Raw genomic sequence first — 22,132 nt, 5'->3', positions numbered from 1 at the left:
AAACAAAAAAAACTCGACACACATACATATATACATTTTTAAATTTTTTAATATCCTTACAAATATCTCAAAACATAAAGATAGAGTATCTTAAAAAGTCTGATAGTTGGATTTACAATCTTGTGTTAATTTATTATTTAACAAAAAATAGTTAAGTCTTTTTCGAACTATTAATAGTGAATGCAACTGTATATTGCTAGCAGGAACTATATATATTCGTAATTCTCAATGCTATCTTTTTATTCTAGACAATTCTGTTTCTCTACAGATTATTTTTATTTTGTCTTCTGACGTAGATTCTGAGTAAACAGTGATCTAGGGAGGAGAGATCACAAAAATATACTAAACAAACACAACCATATTATCAAATTTCCATTTGAGGATCGACCAAGCTTTTAATGATGACAAGGCTGTACTTGGAGTTATTAATTATTTTCATCAGCATCGATTGTTTGACAATCGCAAAACTCTACGTAAATATTACCGGTGATATTACTTTAGGAGCACTCTTCCCAATTCATCGGAAAGGAATGAATGGAGATTATTGCGGAAAAATTCAGGTAAGTTTTCTTTTTGCTAGTGTTATGTCAAAAATTGAATGGAAAAATAATTAAATTATATAAGAAAATAAATTAGTATAATAAGATAAAAGTAGTCATGACTTTTCTGTTGAGTGGACACTTTGAAAAGTCCTTCAAGTCTTGACTATTAATTGTACTTGCCTGTTTTTGACTTTAGAAAAAGAAAGAACACAAAAAATACTCGTTGGCATAGAGCCAGAGGGAATTTCTTCGAAGATCACGTACCGCATTTTTTTAAGTTTTTTTTTGTATCGATTTTACCTAAATCCACATAAGTTAAATAATCGCAATTTTTATAAGGTATGAATATTTCTAAACTAATTCTTATTGTAGTTAGAGGACGGCATTCAACCTCTAGAGGCCATGCTTTATACGGTTCAACAAATAAATCAGAATCCAAGGCTTCTTCCGGGAATACGACTGGGAGTTCTCGCTTTCGACTCTTGTGACAATCCGACTCATGCACTCCAGCAAGCACTAAATTTTGTAAAAGGTTTGAAAAATATAATAAAGAAGAATAGTAATCATATACTTTCATTTTTACTCTTTAAAAACGGCCCAGTCCTTCTGGGCTATACAAAAATGTGCGCCAAACATAAATGATGACAATAATGGAACTACAAAAAATACTAAAATAATCAAATGCCACGTATTTAAATCTCAAAATCAACAATGTTTGAAATCAATTTTTTTCTTAGGTTTTTTTTTTGAAAAAAATTTATATTAGTACATTTTATGACACATTAAACATAACAACTAAAAACTTGGCGTGACTGTTAAGATTTTATAGAAACCTGAAATTTTGATTGTATGGAAAATAATTCTGCTTAAGGCAGCTGAAGTGTCCGGACGAGTTTATCAACAGTTAACTGAACCGTGACAGTTTACTTAGTGCGACCTTAATAATAACCAAACTAGTACAAAAATCCAGACTATTAGCTTCTGGTATCATGTCTGCGGACAGTGATGGTGATATGGAGTTAGAAACCTGGCCCAACAGCATTCTAGTGGAGGCAAACTCTGAAAGAAATACACCACTATTGAACTCTCCTTCAAAATCAGGTAAGGGAAACTCATTACGACTAACCCTTATAAATCAACCAAACGGATGGCAAGTAGCATCTGGAAAAAGCTGTCATAACAAAAGGAAAAGACCAAACTCCGCTAGTGTGAACTCGATGCAGTCTCCACTAAGCAACAATCCATTTCAACTGCTAGCTAATACCCAGCAAGAAGACAATTCAAATGACCAGTCAAATGGCACCCATACCACTCAAACTAACAACACTAGAGTTCCCAAACCCCCACCGATCTTCGTTCCAGGTGTTCAAGTCATCCAAACACTTGGTGACGAAATAAAGCAAGCAACCGAGGGCGATAGATATACCTATAAGACCATTGGTAACGACGGACAAATAAAAATCATGCCAAAGACTGTAGATGATTATAGGAAAATAATTAAAGTACTCAACGACGAGCAAGCAATATACCACACCTACCAACTGAAGCAAAATCGCGCATACAGAGTAGTCCTGCGATCTCTTCATCACTCAGTCCCACTAACTGACATAAAATCTGCCCTTGGAGAAAAAGGACACCAAGTCCGAAACATTTCACATGTGTTTCGAAAAGGTACACGTGACCCCCTACCTCTATATTTCATTGATTTAGAGCCCGAAGGCAACAACAAAGATGTTTACAAAATAGAACTACTATTAAATGCAAAAGTACGTTTCGAACTGCCAAAGAAAAACACTTCAATAGTGCAATGCACACGCTGCCAAATGTACGGCCATTCAAAATCCTACTGCAACAGACCTCCTCGCTGCGTTAAATGTAGTGGAGATCATCCCACTACTAGCTGTAAGAAAAGGAAAGATTCGCCAGCTAGATGCGCACTGTGTAACGGCGAACACACTGCAAATTATAAAGGATGTATTGAATACAAGAAACTACTAGACAAGCGTAAACAAAACCAGGGGAGAGCTCACTGGCACCGGTCAACAACTATTCCACAACAAACAAACTACACACCTGACCACAAGCAAAGTCATCCACATTCAGCCTCACAGCCACACACACACTTATTAAATCACACCGATACTAGTTCTAGTAACCCATTAACATACGCTTATGCAGTCTGAAGGAAAACCCACTCAAATAAGCAATCAACTGATATAACAATAACGACAGTAATAGAAAACTCATTCAACGAGTTCAAAATAATCCTAACCCGTCAAACTGAATTACTGAACACCATGTTAAACCTACTAACAACGGTAATCACCAGTCTATCTAGTAAAAATGACTTATTCATATCAAATAGTTCTTTGGAACGCCAATAGTCTGGTCCAACATCGCCAGGAAGTCCAACCTTTTTTAGAGCTGAACAAAATTGATATTATGCTGATTTCTGAAACGCACTTCACTGACAAGACACCAAGCACCCTGATAGTAAGGCACATGCAGGTACAGCTATTATAATCCGCAGAACAATTAGTCATTATGAACTGCAAAAATACGTGACCGATAAAATCCAAGTAACAAGATCTCAGACTGGCAGGATCCCCTAGCGTTATCAGCAGTATATTGCCCTCCTAAACACAACATTAAAACTCAGGATTTCCAAACCTTTTTTCACATGCTAGGGCACAGATTTATAGCAGGTGGAGACTATAATGCAAAACACCAGTTTTGGGGCTCTAGATTATCAACCACACGTGGAAAGCAGCTTTATTTAACAGCTCAAAGCAATAATTACAATATCTTAAGTCAAAGCCAGCCTACACACTGGCCAACTGATCCGCATAAAATACCAGACGTTTTAGATTTTTTTATTGCATACGGGGTAGCTCAGAACTACATCACCATTAATGCTTACCTTGACCTTGCATTAGACCATACGCCTGTACTACTTATACTTAATGCAGGCCAAACATCAACTATTAAATCTCGTTACATCCACAATAAAAACACTGACTGGGACTCATATAGAGAAAATGTAAATAAACAGATAATATTAACCAACCACTCAAAACAACAATAGACATTGATAATTCTTTCGAACAGATCGCACAGGTACTGATAAAATTGGTGACCACTGCAACCCCTGAAATAATAGAAAAGGTACAAAACTACCCAAAGTAGTGATAAAATACTCAACAAAAGAAAACTTCGCAGAAGATGGCAACTGAGTAGACACCCAGAAGAAAAAAAAAGCTAAACACAGCAATAAAAGATCTCAAGCAAGAGCTGCATGAATATAAGAACAATATTTTCCAAGCACATATCAGTAACCTCTCCAATACAAAAGAAACAGATTATTCACTATGGAAAGCCACCAGATACCTAAAAAGACCACAACAACAAAACCACCCCGTAAGGAAAGATGACGGTAGCTGGGCAAGGAGTGACAATGATAAAGCAGAAGCATTCGCAAAGCACCTGCAGACTGTCTTTACCCCCAACACCTCCTGTCAAAATCAAGGTGACCAAGAACTCGAGATTCAACAATATCTCGAATCCCCTTTACCGATGGATACTCCAATAAAGCACTTTTCTCCACTTGAAGTAGAACATGTAATACGTAAAGTCTTAAAGTCAAAAAAATCTCCAGGTCTTGATGACATTACTCCTAAAATGCTTAAAGAAATGCCCAAGAAAGCTATAGTTTACATCACTTCAATGTTTAATGCTATAATTCGAACCTCATACTTCCCCACCCACTGGAAAACAGCGAAAATAATAGTCATACCGAAGCCAGGCAAGCCCACAGATAACGTCGCATCGTACAGGCCCATTAGTTTACTAGCAGTGCTATCGAAACTGTTTGAAAAACTACTACTAAAAAGGTTCTATCCATTAATAGAAGAACTTAAAATAATTCCTTCCAACCAGTTTGGCTTCAGAAAAAAACATGCAACTGTAGAGCAGGTCCACAGAATAGTTAAAATAATATCAGGCTCTCTAGAAAACAAACATTTCACTACAGCTGCCTTCCTGGACATCCAACAAGCATTCGATAGGGTTTGGCACAACGGATTACTGTACAAAATCAAAACGCTTACTCCAAAATATTATCTAATCATGAAATCTTATCTTGAAGATAGAAAATTTCAAATCCAAAGTGGACAATGCATCTCAAGGTCACGACCAATTACAGCAGGAGTTTCCCAGGGAAGCGTGCTAGGGCCAATCCTATACTCCATCTTCACGTCGGATCTACCCACTAACTCTGATGTCACGGTTGCTACATTCGCAGACGACACGGTGATTTTAGCAACTCACCATAACCCAGTTGAAGCCTCAAAAATCCTGCAAGACCATCTAAACAGAATCGAGCAATGGCTCAGTAAGTGGAAAATCAAAGCCAATGAAACCAAGTCAGTCCAGATCACCTTTTCTTTAACCAACATATGCTGTCCTCCCGTCACATTAAACAACCATCCGTTAACACCAGTGAACAGTGTCAGATATCTGCTCTGCAGCAGCAGGACTGCACCTGAACAGCAAACTAACCTGGAAGAAACATGTGATGATAAAAAGAAAAGAGTTGGAATTGAAGCTGCGAAAACTGTATTGGATAGTGGGAAGAAAATCCAAATTATCCCTGGAAAATAAAGTATTAATATACAAGGTCACACTCCAACCAATTTGGGCCTATGGAATCCAACTATGAGGATCCTGTGTTAAAAGCACCATTGACATCATCCAGAGGTTTCAATCCAAGACCTTGAGAGTCCTGGCCAATGCACCATGGTATGTTTCAAACAACATGCTTCATAACGACCTAAACATAAAAACAATAGTAGAGGTCATCGAAACACATAGCAGTAAATATATTACCCGCCTAAATAATCATCAAAATCAACTAGCTCTCGACACACTGAACCGCACCCAAGAAATCAGACGTCTAAAAAAGAAAACTAACCCCCTGGATCTACCAAACAGATTTAAATAAGCCACGAAATGACGATCAATGGAAAATCCTTCGAGTACATCAACCCTACCACCATCAAAATTACTCATTGTCACATTATGGCAGATTGTAGTTAACTCAAAACAATAAAAAAAAAAAATATTGAAAATATTTGAGCCAATTAGTAAATAACACACAAAAAAATTAATTTCAAATATTGTTAATTTTGAGATTAAAATACATGGCATTTGATAATTTTAGTATTTTTCGTAGTTCCATCATTGTCATTATTTATGTTTGGCGCACATTTTTGTACAGTCCAGAAGGACTGGGCTGTTTTTGATGAGATTTTACAATTTTTTTTTGCATATCCACTCAAAAAGAGTATTAAAAAAAAAATTCTGAAGCAAAAATAATTTATTACCGACTTCATAGGATTCAAAAACTTCGATCACCAACATGATAAAAGAAAAAACGTACACCCAAATGCATAAATGCCTGGTCCATACCTTAAAAACTAGACCTATGTCCTCCGAGAAATTAACGACTGAAAGGAGATTTTTCCTTTTATAAAGTTTCATATTAACATTTTTTTTAATGTTCAATGACGAAATTCTTTGGCTGAGCAGTTTAAAATAACAATTAATATTTCCATATTAAATAATTTATTAATTTCATTGTTGCAGTGATAAACTGTTAAATTTTTACTGAAGAATTTGAATATATAGAGAAATATTAAATCCATAAATTATTGAGTCATTCTGAGTCTAGACAAATATTTCAAAAAACCAGTCAATATGCTTTGAAAAATAGCCTAATTTAAGGGTCCATTAAACATTGATCTACCGTATCTCTTGATATAGCCGAACTATTGAAAAATATGATCTGTAAATCGAAGCTATCTGTTTTATTCACCTCCTGCTCATTGGAATAATAAATGAGCTCTATGATCAGTGCTGAAACATGTAAGATTTAACTTAGGTGGTCTAGTACCAACTTACCACAAAATGAACTCAAATTCATATATAAATCTCTTTTTTTCTGGTGTTTGAGGCTGTACTCAAGTCAGAAAGTTGTCCGAAGTTGCCTTTACGCAAAATTTTGAATTATTTGTTTCGAGAAAAACAGAGCACCGAATATATTCGAAGTTAGGCTCCGTAACATCGATATTAGTACGCGTAAATAGCCTTAACATCGGTTGCTGAACAGCAGTTAAGGCCTTACTAAATGCGATTTTGAATCGACTTTAGTCAACAGATAGAAGTTAGGGCGCTCACTTAGATAGCCTAACCATAGTAAGTGACACATGTGCGAGATTAATGCTATGTTTATGCGCAGCCTAAACATCGGTATCAACACAAGTTTGATAAGTCGTTTACGCGCAACTCCGAAAGTCATTCAATTCCGTTCCTAGTGAAACCACAACGTATACGCGGGAATAAACACAGGAATAGTAAAATGAAACACGTGTAACGAAGTTACGCCCCTGAAGGTAGATAAAATAGGGAAATATCTTAGCGATCAGGTCGATAAACTATCGAACTAGTTTATCGATTAAAATAAAGATCGTTATCCTCTGAGTAGGCTCGCCTTTAGGAACATAAGTTAAATAAAGACCGATATAGGAATGTATACTTAATAGAAAGAGAAGGTATTTGTGATGACATGCAAAGAAAAGGCATAGAAGTACTCGCAGTTGAGTCAAGATGATGGAAGTCGAGGAGAACTATTAATTACAATGAAATTCTTAAGTAGTATTATCTCGAAAGTTGTAATAAAATAGTTAAATATTAATCAAAACGTATTTTTTCTCAAGTTATAATAAAAGTTAGAATATGATTGGCTCGACGATACATCGCGTATCGATCGTTTGATTGGCTCGGCGAAACATTTCTAATCGAGCGTTCCTATTGGCTCGGAGGTCGCAAAATAGTAATAAAAAGCAGTTTTGTAAGAGCAGCGAAGTAGCTCTAAGCTGATTGGCGAATAAAAGGTAGTGGGTGATCAGATCGAGCAAATTCGTGGAATTCGCGAAGAAGGGCTATAAATTCAGCGCGCTAGCGCTGTGGAGCTCATGATTTTCCCTGCTCTTGTACTGGACACATCAAGAAGAAGAAAAGAAAGAGAAGAGCAAGAAAACATTGTAGAAATGGAGCAGCCAGTACAAGAGCCAGGCTTTGGTAATGAAGAATTGGATCGAGCAATCGCGTCGATTATTGGCGACATCTCGGCGTACCCCGACCCGGTGACTCTCCCAGTCGTGAAGACTATCGACGATCGACGGCGAGCACGGGGAAAGATTCCCACCATGGCGGCAAGATACCGGCCGAGAGAAGATTGGCTAGGGGAGGCCGACACCAACCACGGTCGCCCCGAGGTGATACTTGACCCCGGTCAATTAACAATAGCTGAAAGGCCATCACCGAAGCCACTCATGAAGTGGGACCCGACTTCGAAGAAGATCCCGTGCATCGAGGCACCACCATTAGCATCAAAGCCACGGATGCGCATCCGAGTGGTCAAGAAGAAGATGCCGGGAACGGAGAAAATGCCTTTGCAAGATATGCCCGATATCTCTAATTTTAGGGTGTTGCAAGATGGCTAATCATCACCGAGCAACAAGAAGACTGAGGTTCCAAAAGGAAGAAAGAAGACTGAAAAGCCAAAGAAGGCTGCCATGTCAAAATGGATGCTTCCGTACCTGAAGGCGTAGACGCCCTAACCACAAAATTTCTTTCTTGACGCGGGAAGATGGCGTAATTTATCGCGTCTCCATAAATAACGGCCGCTATGTTCGCAGGTGCCTAGGCCAACTTATTGTATAGATACATATGTTAATTGTTTCTTTGGTATAATTCATTTATTTATTTATTTGATTAATTTTGTAAATTTTATTAATTACATGTTAACGATTTATTTATTTTGTACTTTTTGTAATAATATATAAAAAAAAATAAAGAGAAAAATGAGAGTATACCAGAGTGCAAATAAAGATTAACTGATGCCTCTCGAGTTTTCTTATTATAAAAGTAGAGTTAGTTAGTAGACGAGACCAACGAGAGTTGTAGCTCACGTTGTACAATACAGAGTTGTAGCTCTGGCTAAAAGGTTGTAGCCTTTTGGTTTCCCCGGAGAGTTGTAGCTTTCCGAAAGTAGGATTTGGAGGGTTGTAGCCTTCCGGCCAAGAGTTAGTGCTCTTGGTTTTAGCTAGCAATCGAGAGTTGTAGCTCACGATTTTGGAACGTATAGGAGTTGTAGCTTTTCGTCGACGAGTTGTAGCTCGTCAGCTATTGAGGCAAGGTTGAAGCCTTCCCTCGAAGAGTTGTTAGCTCTTCGAGTATCCCGGACGAGTTGTAGCTCGTCCATACTTAGATAGGGTTTAGATTAGGAAGTGAAGAGTTGTAGCTCGCACCCATACCCCTAGAAGAGTTGTAGCTCTTCGTCGACGAGTTGGAGCTCGTCGATTATTTAGGCAAGGTTGTAGCCTTCTCTCTGAGAGTTGTTAGCTCTCAGAGTATCCCAGTCTGGGTTGTAGCCCGACCAACTAGGGCTTAGGTTAAAGGGTAGACACTTTTGGGTGGAAATCATCTTTTAAATACTAACATGCTTATCATAGTATTGTCGTATCACCACCGTTGAGCCTCGCGCATATTTAAGAATATAGTTAGATTATTCTGTTATATTGGCATTTTGTAAAACCAAATTGTTGGTTAGGAAGAGTAAAATTAATTTACGTCGCCGTGTACGATATACACGTAGTTTTATTGTGGTTTATTTTTGTGTTTTTAGTTTATTATTGGTTTATCACGTTATTCAGTCGATTATTGTTAACTATAATTGTTATTAATTATTAATAATTTTTATTAGTTGGAATTAATAAATTTTGCTTTTATTGATTTTAAGAATTTGAAAGAGAATTCACTTTGTAACGTATCCGCCATAGAATCCTGGTCCATAGAATTTAGATAAGCTTTAAATCGAGGCGGGAACTTTCTTGAGGATTTGCCTTGAGAAAATTTAGTCGTTACACACGAATTAACAGTTATTTATATTAATTAATCGGAGTGGATACTAAAGAATCGAGTAATCAGTGAAATTATTAATAATTAAGAATATAGGTATAGATACTAGCAAATTTGAGTTGCAAAAATGGCTCATAATTTACATCCACAAATGGCGTTAATAATAAATCATCCAACTAATTTTGAACGTCTTCTACGAGAGCGGCGATAATTTTGTTTATATAGTTCTTCAAAGTTATATAACATATAACAGGCAATTATAATATGAGGCATATTATAAACATTTAAATCAATTTTTTTCACATAAGATTCGCTATCTACCTTTTAAGGTAGTAGTTACCTCAAGATTCAACTTTTCGACAAAATGACTTCAAATTTTTATAGCGTAAACAAAACTCCTGTACTTAACTATTTGTGCAATTTTAAAGAGTTACATCATTTCTGAGTTACAACAATTAGGATTAAAATTCGTATTTACTCCATGCATAGGATTTCGAAATTGTGATTTTGCACCGTTTTTCTTCGTTTAAAAATTTTATGTCTCGACAGCTTTTGATTAAAAATTAGGACAAGAGAGATTATTAAGTCCTGAATGTAAAAAAAGTATCGAATCATTTGTTGATCGTTCTGAATTTGAGATATCATCTAAGAATCTAAGAAATTTTAATAAAAATTCTTTACGGACTTTGCTTCAAAGCAATTGAATGAAAGTAGTTTGGCAACGCTGTATGCCAAATAAATGTACAATTTTTTTGTATATTGCATAATAAAAGTCAATTAAAAATACAAGAAAACATCCCTTTTTCACTTTGTTGAGAAAGTTTTTTTTTGAATAATGGTAGTGTATCACAAAACCCAGCAATTATTTTCAAATTTTCAATCATTTTTGTGGATGAAAGAGCACGAATAAGAAATGAAGCATGAAACTGAACATTGTGTGCAACAAGTACACGAGGTTTTGAAGAAAAGCTTAAAAATTTGCGGAATGAAAATAAAGCATCATGTAAAGGCATAGTTGAAAGTTTAATATTATTTAAATACCATGAACCACCAATTCTTCTTAAACCAGTCTTTTCAGAGGCTTGTTCATCAATTTTTTTGATTGGAGTGATATAAACACTAAATTCCTTATCTTCTAACTAAACTGCAATCTGCAAAATTTCATTACATCTTTGTAAACCAGATATTTCTAAATCGAAATAAACCAAATTACAGGTCTCTATGGAAATATTGATATCAAGAAAGTTTATATTTTTTCTTTGATTTTCTAAGCTTGCTTCTGTATCTGTTTCACTTGATAATAATCCACAATTAGACTGATAATATTGCGTTTCTCCGAAATTTTCTTTTTTTTTTTTCTTAATTGTTCTCTATTTTGAGATAACACGATTCTTTGTAATTTAGTGGCAGGTAATTTTGCTTTTGCAGCTCTTTTAACTTTGGTTAAGTCTTTTTTGCGTACAAATCGTTCTGAATGTTTTCGAGGAGATTATAATAGACCTTTTTCAACATTAATTAAATGAGATTCAAATGAAAATCAGGTGACTCACTGCGACTACAATTAATTTTTGGTCCCTTATGACCCATAACATTGTTAACCCTCTCGTTTCCCTAACTTGATGCTGCTACTGAAAATTTGTATGCATTTTTAGCATATTTTGAAAAAAATTGTACCAACGCTTCACGTAAATTTGGACCTTTAAATACAATTGTTTGTAATATAGAACCGTCTGATGAGTGATAATGACACCAACTTCCACAGTTGTTATGTTTCGCTTTTTCTTGTGTTTTGAATAACAGCATAGCTAAACCATCCCTTCAGGAGTGGAATAGCTTCTTTTTTCCTCATTTCTTACAAATTTTTTCGTATTGCATAGATGATTACGATCTGCGAGTTTGAAAATCTAATCGGTAGTTGAGCTGTCTTTATCACCTATTATAACATGAGATTGCAAATTGGATTCATGTAAAACTTGATTGTCGATGACTAATTCTGCACGTACGGAAGGCTCCATTGCCTTAGCACTCCCCCGAAAATTTTTACGGCAATCATGATCTGTTTTAGAGTGGCCGGCATCATACATGTTATATTTACTGTTATGCGTTGCAAAGTCAAGTATTTTTCTACTCAAAAACCCGATGATACAAACGTAACCGTCCAAGCTATCGTGGGTTTTTCTGTTTCCCCGCTTACTCCACCCCATATCGTATGATACAATAATGCTAATTACATCCAAAATATTACTATTAAATGTCTCAACTGAAGTAGATGAAAAAGAAGAAATAGATTTATGAAGTTTGTAGCAATAAGGATATATTTTATCAACAATCTCATTTGTTCTAAAGATAACAAGAAGAAATAAAAAAAAAATCATTGAGAATTAAGAGTGGAAGTCATGAAAAATACATTGACGTTACTTTAAATCGGGACAAATATGTTTAATTTTATTATACATGAATCATCAATACATATTGTGACAATTGTAAATTGATTATCTTCAAAGTATGTATAAAAAAATTATGCAGTACAGAAAAATTGAGAAACCATTCACAATTTTTATATAACTCATATTCGACGGTCTACATTTTGATTTATTTACGATTTAGTGTTTAACATTATTTTTTAAATTGAATTGATTAAAAAATTTATTTACAATTTAATGTCTTACGTTATGTTTACAATTAATCTAAAAATATGAAATATGTACAAATTAGTTAGAACAAATCCTATTATACACGTCTGTTATGCCCTTTTTCACATAATAATTACAAAGAAATTGAACAAAATCTACTTTATTGCATAAACAATTTAATTAATAGTTATTTTTTCAGAATAATTCTTGTTATTTTCTGTGCTAAATCATATTTATAAATATATATTGCACCATACAAACTCTTACAATTCTGCACATAATTTGTCGATATTTTGCGGCTTTTTTGCAACTTCTTCTAGCTTCCTCTTCGATTACTAGACTTACTTCCCTCTCATACCGTTTGTACAGAGCTTGATTCATTTATGGTATGTTCAAGCAGGTCAATATTTTATTTAATGCTGTATATCCTACACCAGTAGATCACCCGCGATCTTCTGTCCAACGCCTATACTTCTTAAAGCGGTCATCCTTGGTTCTTTCCGAATCCTGAGACGTTCAAAATAATAACTGAACAGCTGCGGCTCCTTCAAACCTGAGGGAGTCGGGTGTCTGCAGGATAATCCCGTCTGGTCAGGTCGTGGGATCTCTAGCGAGACACTTTGATTTTACTTATTCTCCCTTCTGCGTTACTAGGATCAATAATGAATAATTGCTGGAGGAGTTAGAAATCTGCCTGCTACATCGTTTACAAGTTTATCTTGAATTGCTGTATAATTATTAAAACTGAAGAGCATCGCTCTCATAGAAGATGTTTAAAATTGGTTTGATGATCCATTATTAACGCCAAAATTTGTTGATATAAATTATGGTCTATTTTTGCAACTCTAATTTGCTAGTAGCTGTCTAGAAATTTTAACAATAATTAATGCATGTGATAAATGGAATCAATTGATTACCACTTCACTCTGTAATTTTAATTGTTATTATGTAGATGCAATGATCTAATCAAAGGTAATATATATTATTATTATCGTAATCAGAGTAAATTAATTAAATCGGTTATGTACTAATAAATAATTATAGTAATACTTAAAATCATTACTTTCTATGTCCCGAATAGAATTCATTTCAGATGTACTTGAATACCCATCAGGCCTTCATTGGGAATTAGATGGGTTAGCATAAATTCGGCATTCCCAACCTATGCCTAATGAAATTGTTATTTAGGAATTATAGGGATAGCCTAAAATTTGCTCAATTTTGTTGTGCCTTATAACTTACCAACTACAACCCTTTGTACTTTCCTAACTTTATGTGTAAGTCCTGCACTGATTAAGAAATGTTTATTACGACCAAATTAAGATTACTAAAATTACACGTAAATTCGGTTTATTTTATGTTAGTCTAACGATATATCAGGTTATGTTAGGCTAAAAACATTTTTAAGTACACTAGGAGTAATTTAATTTATTGAACTGTTCGCATCATTAATATCTGCTCGGATCAATATCTTGTCAAAGCAATACCTTCATCTTTTTGATTCATCCTATTTTTTTATATAATGTCAGAAAATTCATCACAAGAAAGACGTCGTAAACTTACACGTTCACGTGTTCAAAGATTGCGAGAAAACTTTGGGAGCTACATTCAACGAATGGACAAGAAAATTTAAGGTTAGAAAATTTTCAAAGTAATGCAAGTATTCTTTGTGAGAATAGTAATAATAATTTAGCATCAAATGATATAATTGGCAAAAGTGCTTAATATACAAACAATGATAAGGTCGTATTGAGTCATTTGAGTGGTTCTGGTAATAATATTGAAGACCAACCTGAAGGAGAGAAAAAAGTTATTGACCATGTTGACAATTTTCTAGAAGTGCAGCCCATAAATGAAGACGGGAAAAAATCTGACTCAGAAACAGAAGTGTTTAAATACCACTTCTGTCGATTATAAGATAGAAAGTTTCGATAGTGTTGACGAGTTTGTGTATTTCGGAATAAAATGTAATCTCCAATTGTGTATCAACAGCAATATTCATGAAAATAATAAGGTTGAATTAATGTTTGACATTGATGGCCCACCAATATTCAAATCAACGAATAAACAGATCTAGCCGATTTTGTGTAAATTATTTCATTCTTCAGATATTTACAAACCATTTATCAAAGCAATTCATTGGGAAAATAGTAAACCGACAGATCTTGAAAAACATTTAAAACAATTTATAGAAAAACTAAACGTTTTCTTAAGTACTGAAATTAGTGTTAATAATTGTTGGACATTTAAGTCTCTATAATTAATAATGCAGAGTTGTAGTTATCACACAAATTTTATTGATTTAATGAAAAAAAAAACACAACTACTAATAATTGACGTATAGATCGTGTACGTATTATTCTTACAAGGAAACCTCGCGAGGTGGTTACCGTCAATTAAGCTGAGATTTTAATATAATATCTACGTCGGAAAAGATGTGCTACGTATTTTTTTCAGCAGAAAAATTTTAAAGGGGTGAAAATTACCTTAAAGGTGACACCCTATAATGTATCGTGGAAACGAGAGTTGATTATGAGTCAGTGATTGTAATTTAATAACATTGTTTCTCAAGTGTAAATTGAAATCATCTTCTCATAACAGGACACTGTCCGAAAAATGTCTGATGAAGTTTTTCAATATTCTAAATCCAAGAACATCTAATAGTTGAATTTGTCTAATTTTTTGTAAAACACTTTGAAATCTAGTTGAAGGATGTATTTTTTCCGAATGTTGGAAAAAAAAGTTTACTGTTGATTGATAGGTGGTCTGCACATTGTTTTGAAGCTGTCACGTTTGCCGAACCACCGGATGAAGAAGTTGAGATAATGATTATTCCTAAAGAGGCTACTATTATGGGCGTAAAAAGTATAGGCCCCTCACTTTCAAAAGCGATATAAAAAAAAATAATAATCTCATTAAGTTGTGTGAGAAATCAATGGCAAGGTAAACCGATTCTACAACTCCTCTCAAAATTTCAATGCAATGAATTGAAACCTTCGCGAGTTACAGAATTTTTTAGGGTAAAAAACTATGTTTTTAGCGGTCAATTTTTCATGAGGGAAGTTTACACGATCGTAGCAATGCGAAAAATATAGGGATCTAATTAAAAATTTTATCACAGTTAGGGAAGGCGTTTAAAGATAAAATTGACTTGTAAAAAAAATTTTTTAAATAGACAAAAAAGTAACAACAATTAATATAAAAGGATAATATCTCAGCCCCAAATGATAATAGAAAAATGAGACAACATCGACATAGAAGAAAAAAAATTATAGAGAATAAATCGCGAATAATAAATAGCAAAAAAAAACTCGCGAGTTTCTAAGATTTTATCTAGTACTGATAGAAGACATATAGATCGATAGGATTTGGGGTCTGCTACATCTTTGTCGGGACTCTTTAGGAGCATACGGATTGTTCTCTCCTCTCAAGCCCGATAAAAGACGCATTGGGACAAGTTTTCGTTGAAGAATATTAGAAATTTCTCTGGAAGGTACGCGATTGCACGTTTAACAACCTCCACTTCCAGCAAGTCTAGCCCTGGAGCTTTTCCATTCTTAAGCGTTCAGACGATTTGCTTAAGTTCTTCTTTGTTAAATGGTTCTGTAAAATCTGTGCTGGGTAGGTTAAGAGCGTTTATCTTTATCCTGCTCTGTTCATCTGTATCCATTTCCGGAAGGTCATCGACCACGTATACTGCCAGCAATCGCTTGACTATTTCCCGAAAGTTTAGGATTTCATTACTCTCTTCAGTGCGAAGTGTATTCATGACTTTTTCAACTAACATTCTTTCGGCTGCAATTTTGTATACCACACCCCATTTCTCTTCGTTTCGATCGGTTGTGACGAGCTTTTTCCAGCTCTTTGTTTTCGCTTTTTTAAGTGCTTGCGAGTACCTTCTTTGAATCATAGATTAAAAAAAAGCGAAAGATAATTTTTACTATACAAATAAACCGGAAGTACCCTATGGTCGATATCGAATTAACCGATGATAAGTGCGTAAAATAAAGAAAACTTTATAATTCTCAGAGATGGCGTGAAGTAAGAGTGTTTATTAAGTCATTTATTAATTGAATTTTGTATTGAACAAGCTGTTCTATTAAATTATAAAATAGCATAAAAAATTCAAAAGAAAAATAAAAAAATTGAATTAATTTTCCAATAACCATAATTGATATTAGAAATATTTTCTTAATAAACAATTGAAAATTCACATACTAACAGTAAAATTTTAATGAATTCAAAATTTTGGTGGTAATCGTTTATAAAAAGCCTATAAATTAATTTTAAAAAAATTTCTAAAAAATTGTTTTATACTCTTCACATGAAGATATGAAACTTCGTTGTAGATAATTTTCTGATTAGAAAATTACTTCACCCTCAATGTAAGGGTAAAAAAAACCGAAAACAACATTCAGATTGTTTTCAATATTAAAGAAAAATTTCTATAAAAAACTGAGATAGCCATTTTATAGAGCAGAAAAAATTCTATCTGCCCCTAAATTGACTAAAAAATGTGCCAACCAACTTAATATAAAGGAATTACTTTTCTAGTTATTGCACAATGTCGTTGTCTCTGATTCGGTGGGTATCGGCACCGAGCTTTTTAATGCGCTGGTATCCATGTCGCAGTTAGTAAACGTTACGCTTCAAATGGCCAGAATGGTTATTTTACCAGGGATTCGCTGTCCTTAGTGCTTTTCGACGTGACATGGATTTTTCGCAGAGTTCTGTTAACCTATTTGCAGGAGTGTCAGCGAATCCATCAATGTTCATCGGAGAGTCCAGCAATGGTCCAGTGGAAAGTGTGCTTTCGAACTCGGGTACCAACTTACCGAAGGCTTCCCAATCGGCTGCTTTGACATTGAACCGTCGGGTTGCTCTGAGTATTACACTACAAGCACCATGCTTCCCCCCGTCCGAAGGACGGAATTGAGTACCTCGCCTCTTTGGGCATAACTCTGGGAAATTATACTACACTACTATCTTAGCGATGGCATTTCCCGGGACGCATATACCTGCACCTTGAACAGGCACAGGGATACACGTAACAAGCCCGAGGCCTTACTACATACCACTACGAGTCCGACCTCAATTGGCCAGTTGTACCTGGGCCTACATGTCATATTTTGACTTTGCAGCCCCAAGCACAGGGCTTGGAATTTGGCCTCCCGTAGTACCAACTTTCTCCGCTTTGGTCAGCGGTCGCTAACGCGTCTCGCGCTCGGCATGTTCGACGTGCCCCCATTCAGACTGCCATATAGGGCAGTACGAAAGTGGGGTACGACGGATTATAGTCTAATCTGCCCCCGTTGTTGCGCGACATATCTTAAGAGCAGAGACATCTATGCAACCCCGGGGGCCCTTATATTACACTACAAGGGCAGAAAGTTGAAATTCCTGCACAGCGTGCAGTACAGGGCTTTCAAACTTCTGCCCGTGTGGTGTATACTATTTTTCTTCGTAGCCGCTCGAAAGTGCGAAAAAAATTGCATGTGTGCATCGAAAGATATTAATGCCTGCCCCGACATTTGCGGCACGAATAAAACGAGTACTGCTGGTCGGGAGCAGGCATCAAATACATTTACAAAGATAAGTATCGATACACCCGTTGTGAAAACATGATTTACATTTTATACTTATGATTATTATTTATCTTGTTTTTTTACTATTTGTACCATCTACATTATTATAATAAAAATTATCAATTATATTCCCGTAAAATGAACAGTTATCGTAATTAATACTAGGATTTTTGCTCGTACTTAAATTAATAATAGATGTAGACTCTGATGGTTGTTTTTTATTCGAGTTTTTATCTCATCGATTTTATTCTTCTTTAATGATGATTCATTTTCTTCTTTCGCTTGAAAACAGAGATTGGGGGTTTTCTCATAAAATGAGTAGATTGACGATTAGAATTTAGAGGTATTCTCCTGTTGTTCCCTCTAGTAAAAAACAGTATTGGAGATCCTGGTTTTTCCGGTGGATCCGATTTTTCTATAGCTGCCAAAGTGTCATTATCTATGTTGAATTCTTGTGAACAATCATGATCGTCTATCTGTGTAGACTCTTCCTTTTTATTCGGTTTTTAAACAGTGAGCTGCACTGTTTTCACTCGGAGATGGTTGAAGGTTCAACTGAGCATTAAATATAACTGAATGAGTTATGGTGTCAAAAATTTTTTATCTATTTGACAATGAATTTTGTAACGACACTACCGTGCCAGTTGATCTGTTGTGTCGCTAACTAACAGATAGTGGACAGAAATAATTATAAAAATCAATTTACTAATCTAGAAAAATAGTTTTAAAAATTTAAGGAAAATTCTCGGGAACTGGAACGGGCGCCAGACAGGGGGATTACCTGCCACTCAATAATTCAGTTATTTATAGGCAATGTTTAAATTTAACGTACATAGGCTTTATTTACTTATACCATGAAGTTGAGGCTCTCTTACTCTTCGTCGTAGAAAAATTCTCGGGGAATAATACGCGATTTTAGACGTAGTTAATTTTAAATTTGAGTTAACGATTACATCGCATTTAGTTTACAATTTCTAAAGATTTTACTATCTGATTACGATCGAGATGTAGGGTAGATAATTTTTGTATCAATGACATTACAATAATCAAATTACATAGTTTTAATAATTTTTCAATAGAGGAAAATTCCTAAAAATTGTTCTCAACTATAAATACGTTAGTTTACTAGACGCCGAAATTTTAATGGTCGAAGCGAGCAGAAGGCCGAGCTTCACAGGAAAAGGCGCAAAAACACTCACACGAACATAACCCACACGCGTGACACTCACTCATTAAATTTCATTAATATTACATCTAGACGATTTTATCCTATGCTACAAAGTTTTCTCATTTGAAAGCGAAGCCAGAACAATAGATATTTTCTTACTTGGTACCTCGTTAGGTCAACTGATGTATAAATTCCGTTTGCCGGCTTCCAAGATGGCTGCTACGAAGCCAAGCTGCTGCTATAGACTGTAGCCACGAAAATGCTTTTAGGAACACTAGGTCGGATCCACTGGACTCCTCCGTAAGGTTCAGTAATACACAATCCCACACTTAAAAAAATTTTTTTCCATAGGACACACGTCTGTGTGGTACAATTATTACAATAAAATTTGCCCAAACAGCCATGAATTAGCTGACAACCTGTCGACATTCTACGCTATGGCTGACTGCTGGACACCGGTAGCGTCTTCGAGAAAATCAATAGCCAATAGGAATCCTAATTGTCATTGATTGGTCTATCGACGCCGTCTTAGTACACTTTTTCTCCGCTCGCGGCGCGAGAGTAGCCAAAGGGCAGGGGCTTGAACTTTAAATAAATTTTATCTGTGTTGTAGTGAGGGATTATTATATGGTGAAAATTCTACCTCGTTACAATTTTCCACATATCCTGTAGAAATATATATTAATTATAAGTATAAATATAGATTAAGTATGTAATATTTGAGTATAACCGCGTATTTCATGGAGAATAAAGTTCGAATATATTTAAAGTCTGTATATTATAGTAAATATGGGTAATTTTTTTAAATCAATGAAAAAGTTATCTTCTACTATACTAGATGTATTCCACCCTCCTCATTGCTTGAACATATTAGCGTTTGCTCCAGAATTAGATAACAGTGTAGCTGCCGTTCCACGAAAACAATGCCCCGTATAACGGCCTGGATTCTTCAATTTCAAATATGAAACTATAAATTTAGGAATTAGTCCAATACTGTTTCTGCCTATAACTTGGCGTTGGCATTTACTATTATGATATTGAATAAAAATCTTTCAGTGGGAAAATTAGTAGGTAAATTAGCAGTATTTTAATGATATATATTCCTTGACTCTTTCATAACAACGATCTCCAATTAAAAATTTACGAGGCACATCATTCTTTGTATTATTGAAACAAGGTATTGGTCACCAAGGACTTTTACGTTGACAACTTTAAGTTTTTCACACCTGGTAGCCCCACAAATACCAAAGATGAGAATAACCTTAAAATATGAAAAGGCGGATAGAAATTAACTGATTAACTGAATAATTAATAAAAATAGTTATAAATACATACTTTTGAAGCTAGATATACATGGTCCGGTGCTTTGTTTATAAATTCTAATATTTCATTCGACGTTAATACACAAGATTTATTTGGCTTGTACCCTTTAGCATTATTTTTAATAAGAGTTTTTAGTTCATAAAATTTACTAATGTCAATATCATCTTTGGTGTTCAACGTTGTTTTTTTAGTATAAAGAAGACACTCCATAGAGTAGATGGACTTTACTTTGCACTCAACCATATACAATAAAATTATAACTAAATTACTTTCCTCAGACTTTGATAAGGTATTTTTATTCTTTTGTTCCTATTTTTTTAGGTTTCATACACCAGCATGCATCTCTCAGCAGATTTTTTTCTACGATCAATTTCGCTTCTGCTTCAACATTTCCAGTATTTCTTCTTCATCCGTCGTTTCATCCGATGATGATGTTTCGTTCATTATTATTCTTTTCTCAATCTTTTCGCAATAATATCCAGACTGACGAACTGACAAACGTTAGTACAAATTAGTTGTTATTTAACCTTAAACTTTGAGTTTACAAGCGATAGTTAGCGACTCTGGCGCGATTGGTAGTACAATGGAAGTCTCGTGCACATGAGTATGTTTTCACTCCCGCTGTTACAGAGGACGTACGTGTAGCTTGACCAATGCCCAAAAGTTAGACTTTCTGCTTTAAAATCGAGGCCGAAAGTACGCAGGTATGAAAAAAAACTTTTCACTTAATGCACTCGGTTAGCCTAGGAGTGATGAAGAAACTTTTCGAGTACTGGATTGATCGAAAAATCAACAAACCACATAAACTGAGTCAAAACTCAAAAGCAAGATTGTCTAATATGCAAGAAAAGATTAAAGTCCCTAATGACTTTCAGCGAAGTTCAAAGTCTTTGACCGAGTTTTATAACTTTGAAGCAATTAAGTTTAGCTTTCTTTGTATAACTTTTACCAGTATACCTGATCAAATTTTACAACGTGACGTAACACAGTGTCACTTCGTTCATAAAATTGTAATAATTACATCTTTAAAATATGCAGTAATTATTACAACGTGAATTGATAAATCTTTCAATATAAAAGAGTAAATAGTGCATAAAATGGTGATAGTTTCACGATTGTAAAACTGCTTTATCTATCAATAATTACGTAGTCACAATGTCATTTTTCAAGAAAACAGTAAAAAACATTACCATCTAATGTTTTATTATTATCAAGTTTCAATGTAACACAATGGAAATGTTCACAATGTGACATTTGAATGTAATAAACTTTATTAATTGGCATTATAAAAATTACCGATATTCTACGCATACACTGTCATAAGAACAGTTGTATATATATAAGTTTCATTTATAATACGTAAATTTTCTTTACAAATAATGAAATTTGTTGGGTCGAGTTGAACACATGCATGCATGCATCATGGGTGAGAAGCGCTCGGACACATTCGCGTCATTAACTTCGACAATGTCCGGCCATAAAATCCTTCACACTCCTCACAACAATTAATTAAAAATTAAAACACGTGGCCTCGGCTCAGTGACGAGGTTGCGACAAACAAAATTATCTGAATCGAGACCAAAAAAATTACAATTTCGCACTGCAATAACGATAATTTTATTAAATACTATAATTTTTATTTCATCTGTGAAACTGGCCAGATATGAATCCTATACAAATCATATATGAAAATGAAAACATTCATAAATTAAACATTTTTTTATTTTAATTTCAACAAATACATATAGAATTGAATGCAAACTGTAAAAATTACTAAATAATAAAATGTTTTTTAACCACTGTATTATTATTTAAAATACAAGAAATTAATGAATGACTTAACTAACAATAATTGTCAAACAAATAAGAATTTAAATATTTTAAATATTCATTTTCATTTTT

The 22,132-nt window shown here is 34.6% G+C and overlaps 1 protein-coding gene across 2 annotated transcripts in view; it reads left to right on the top strand.

Annotated features, from left to right (window-relative positions):
- The window catches only part of LOC118067077 (metabotropic glutamate receptor 3-like), a 162,191-nt gene that overhangs the window by 97,820 nt on the left and 42,239 nt on the right, over positions 1 to 22,132 (top strand). For both annotated transcript variants that reach the window (XM_035083624.1, XM_035083623.1), the window contains 2 exons: positions 297 to 560; positions 915 to 1,074. In XM_035083624.1, coding sequence (XP_034939515.1) covers positions 399 to 560; positions 915 to 1,074 — 322 coding nt within the window. In that variant the 5' untranslated portion in view covers positions 297 to 398. The remainder of the gene's footprint in view (positions 1 to 296; positions 561 to 914; positions 1,075 to 22,132) is intronic.

Source organism: Chelonus insularis, unplaced genomic scaffold (assembly GCF_013357705.1).
Source record: "Chelonus insularis isolate UGA/USDA-ARS -01 unplaced genomic scaffold, ASM1335770v1 contig_35_pilon, whole genome shotgun sequence".
Lineage (NCBI taxonomy): Eukaryota > Metazoa > Arthropoda > Insecta > Hymenoptera > Braconidae > Chelonus > Chelonus insularis.
This window is presented reverse-complemented; position numbering and strand designations above follow the sequence as displayed.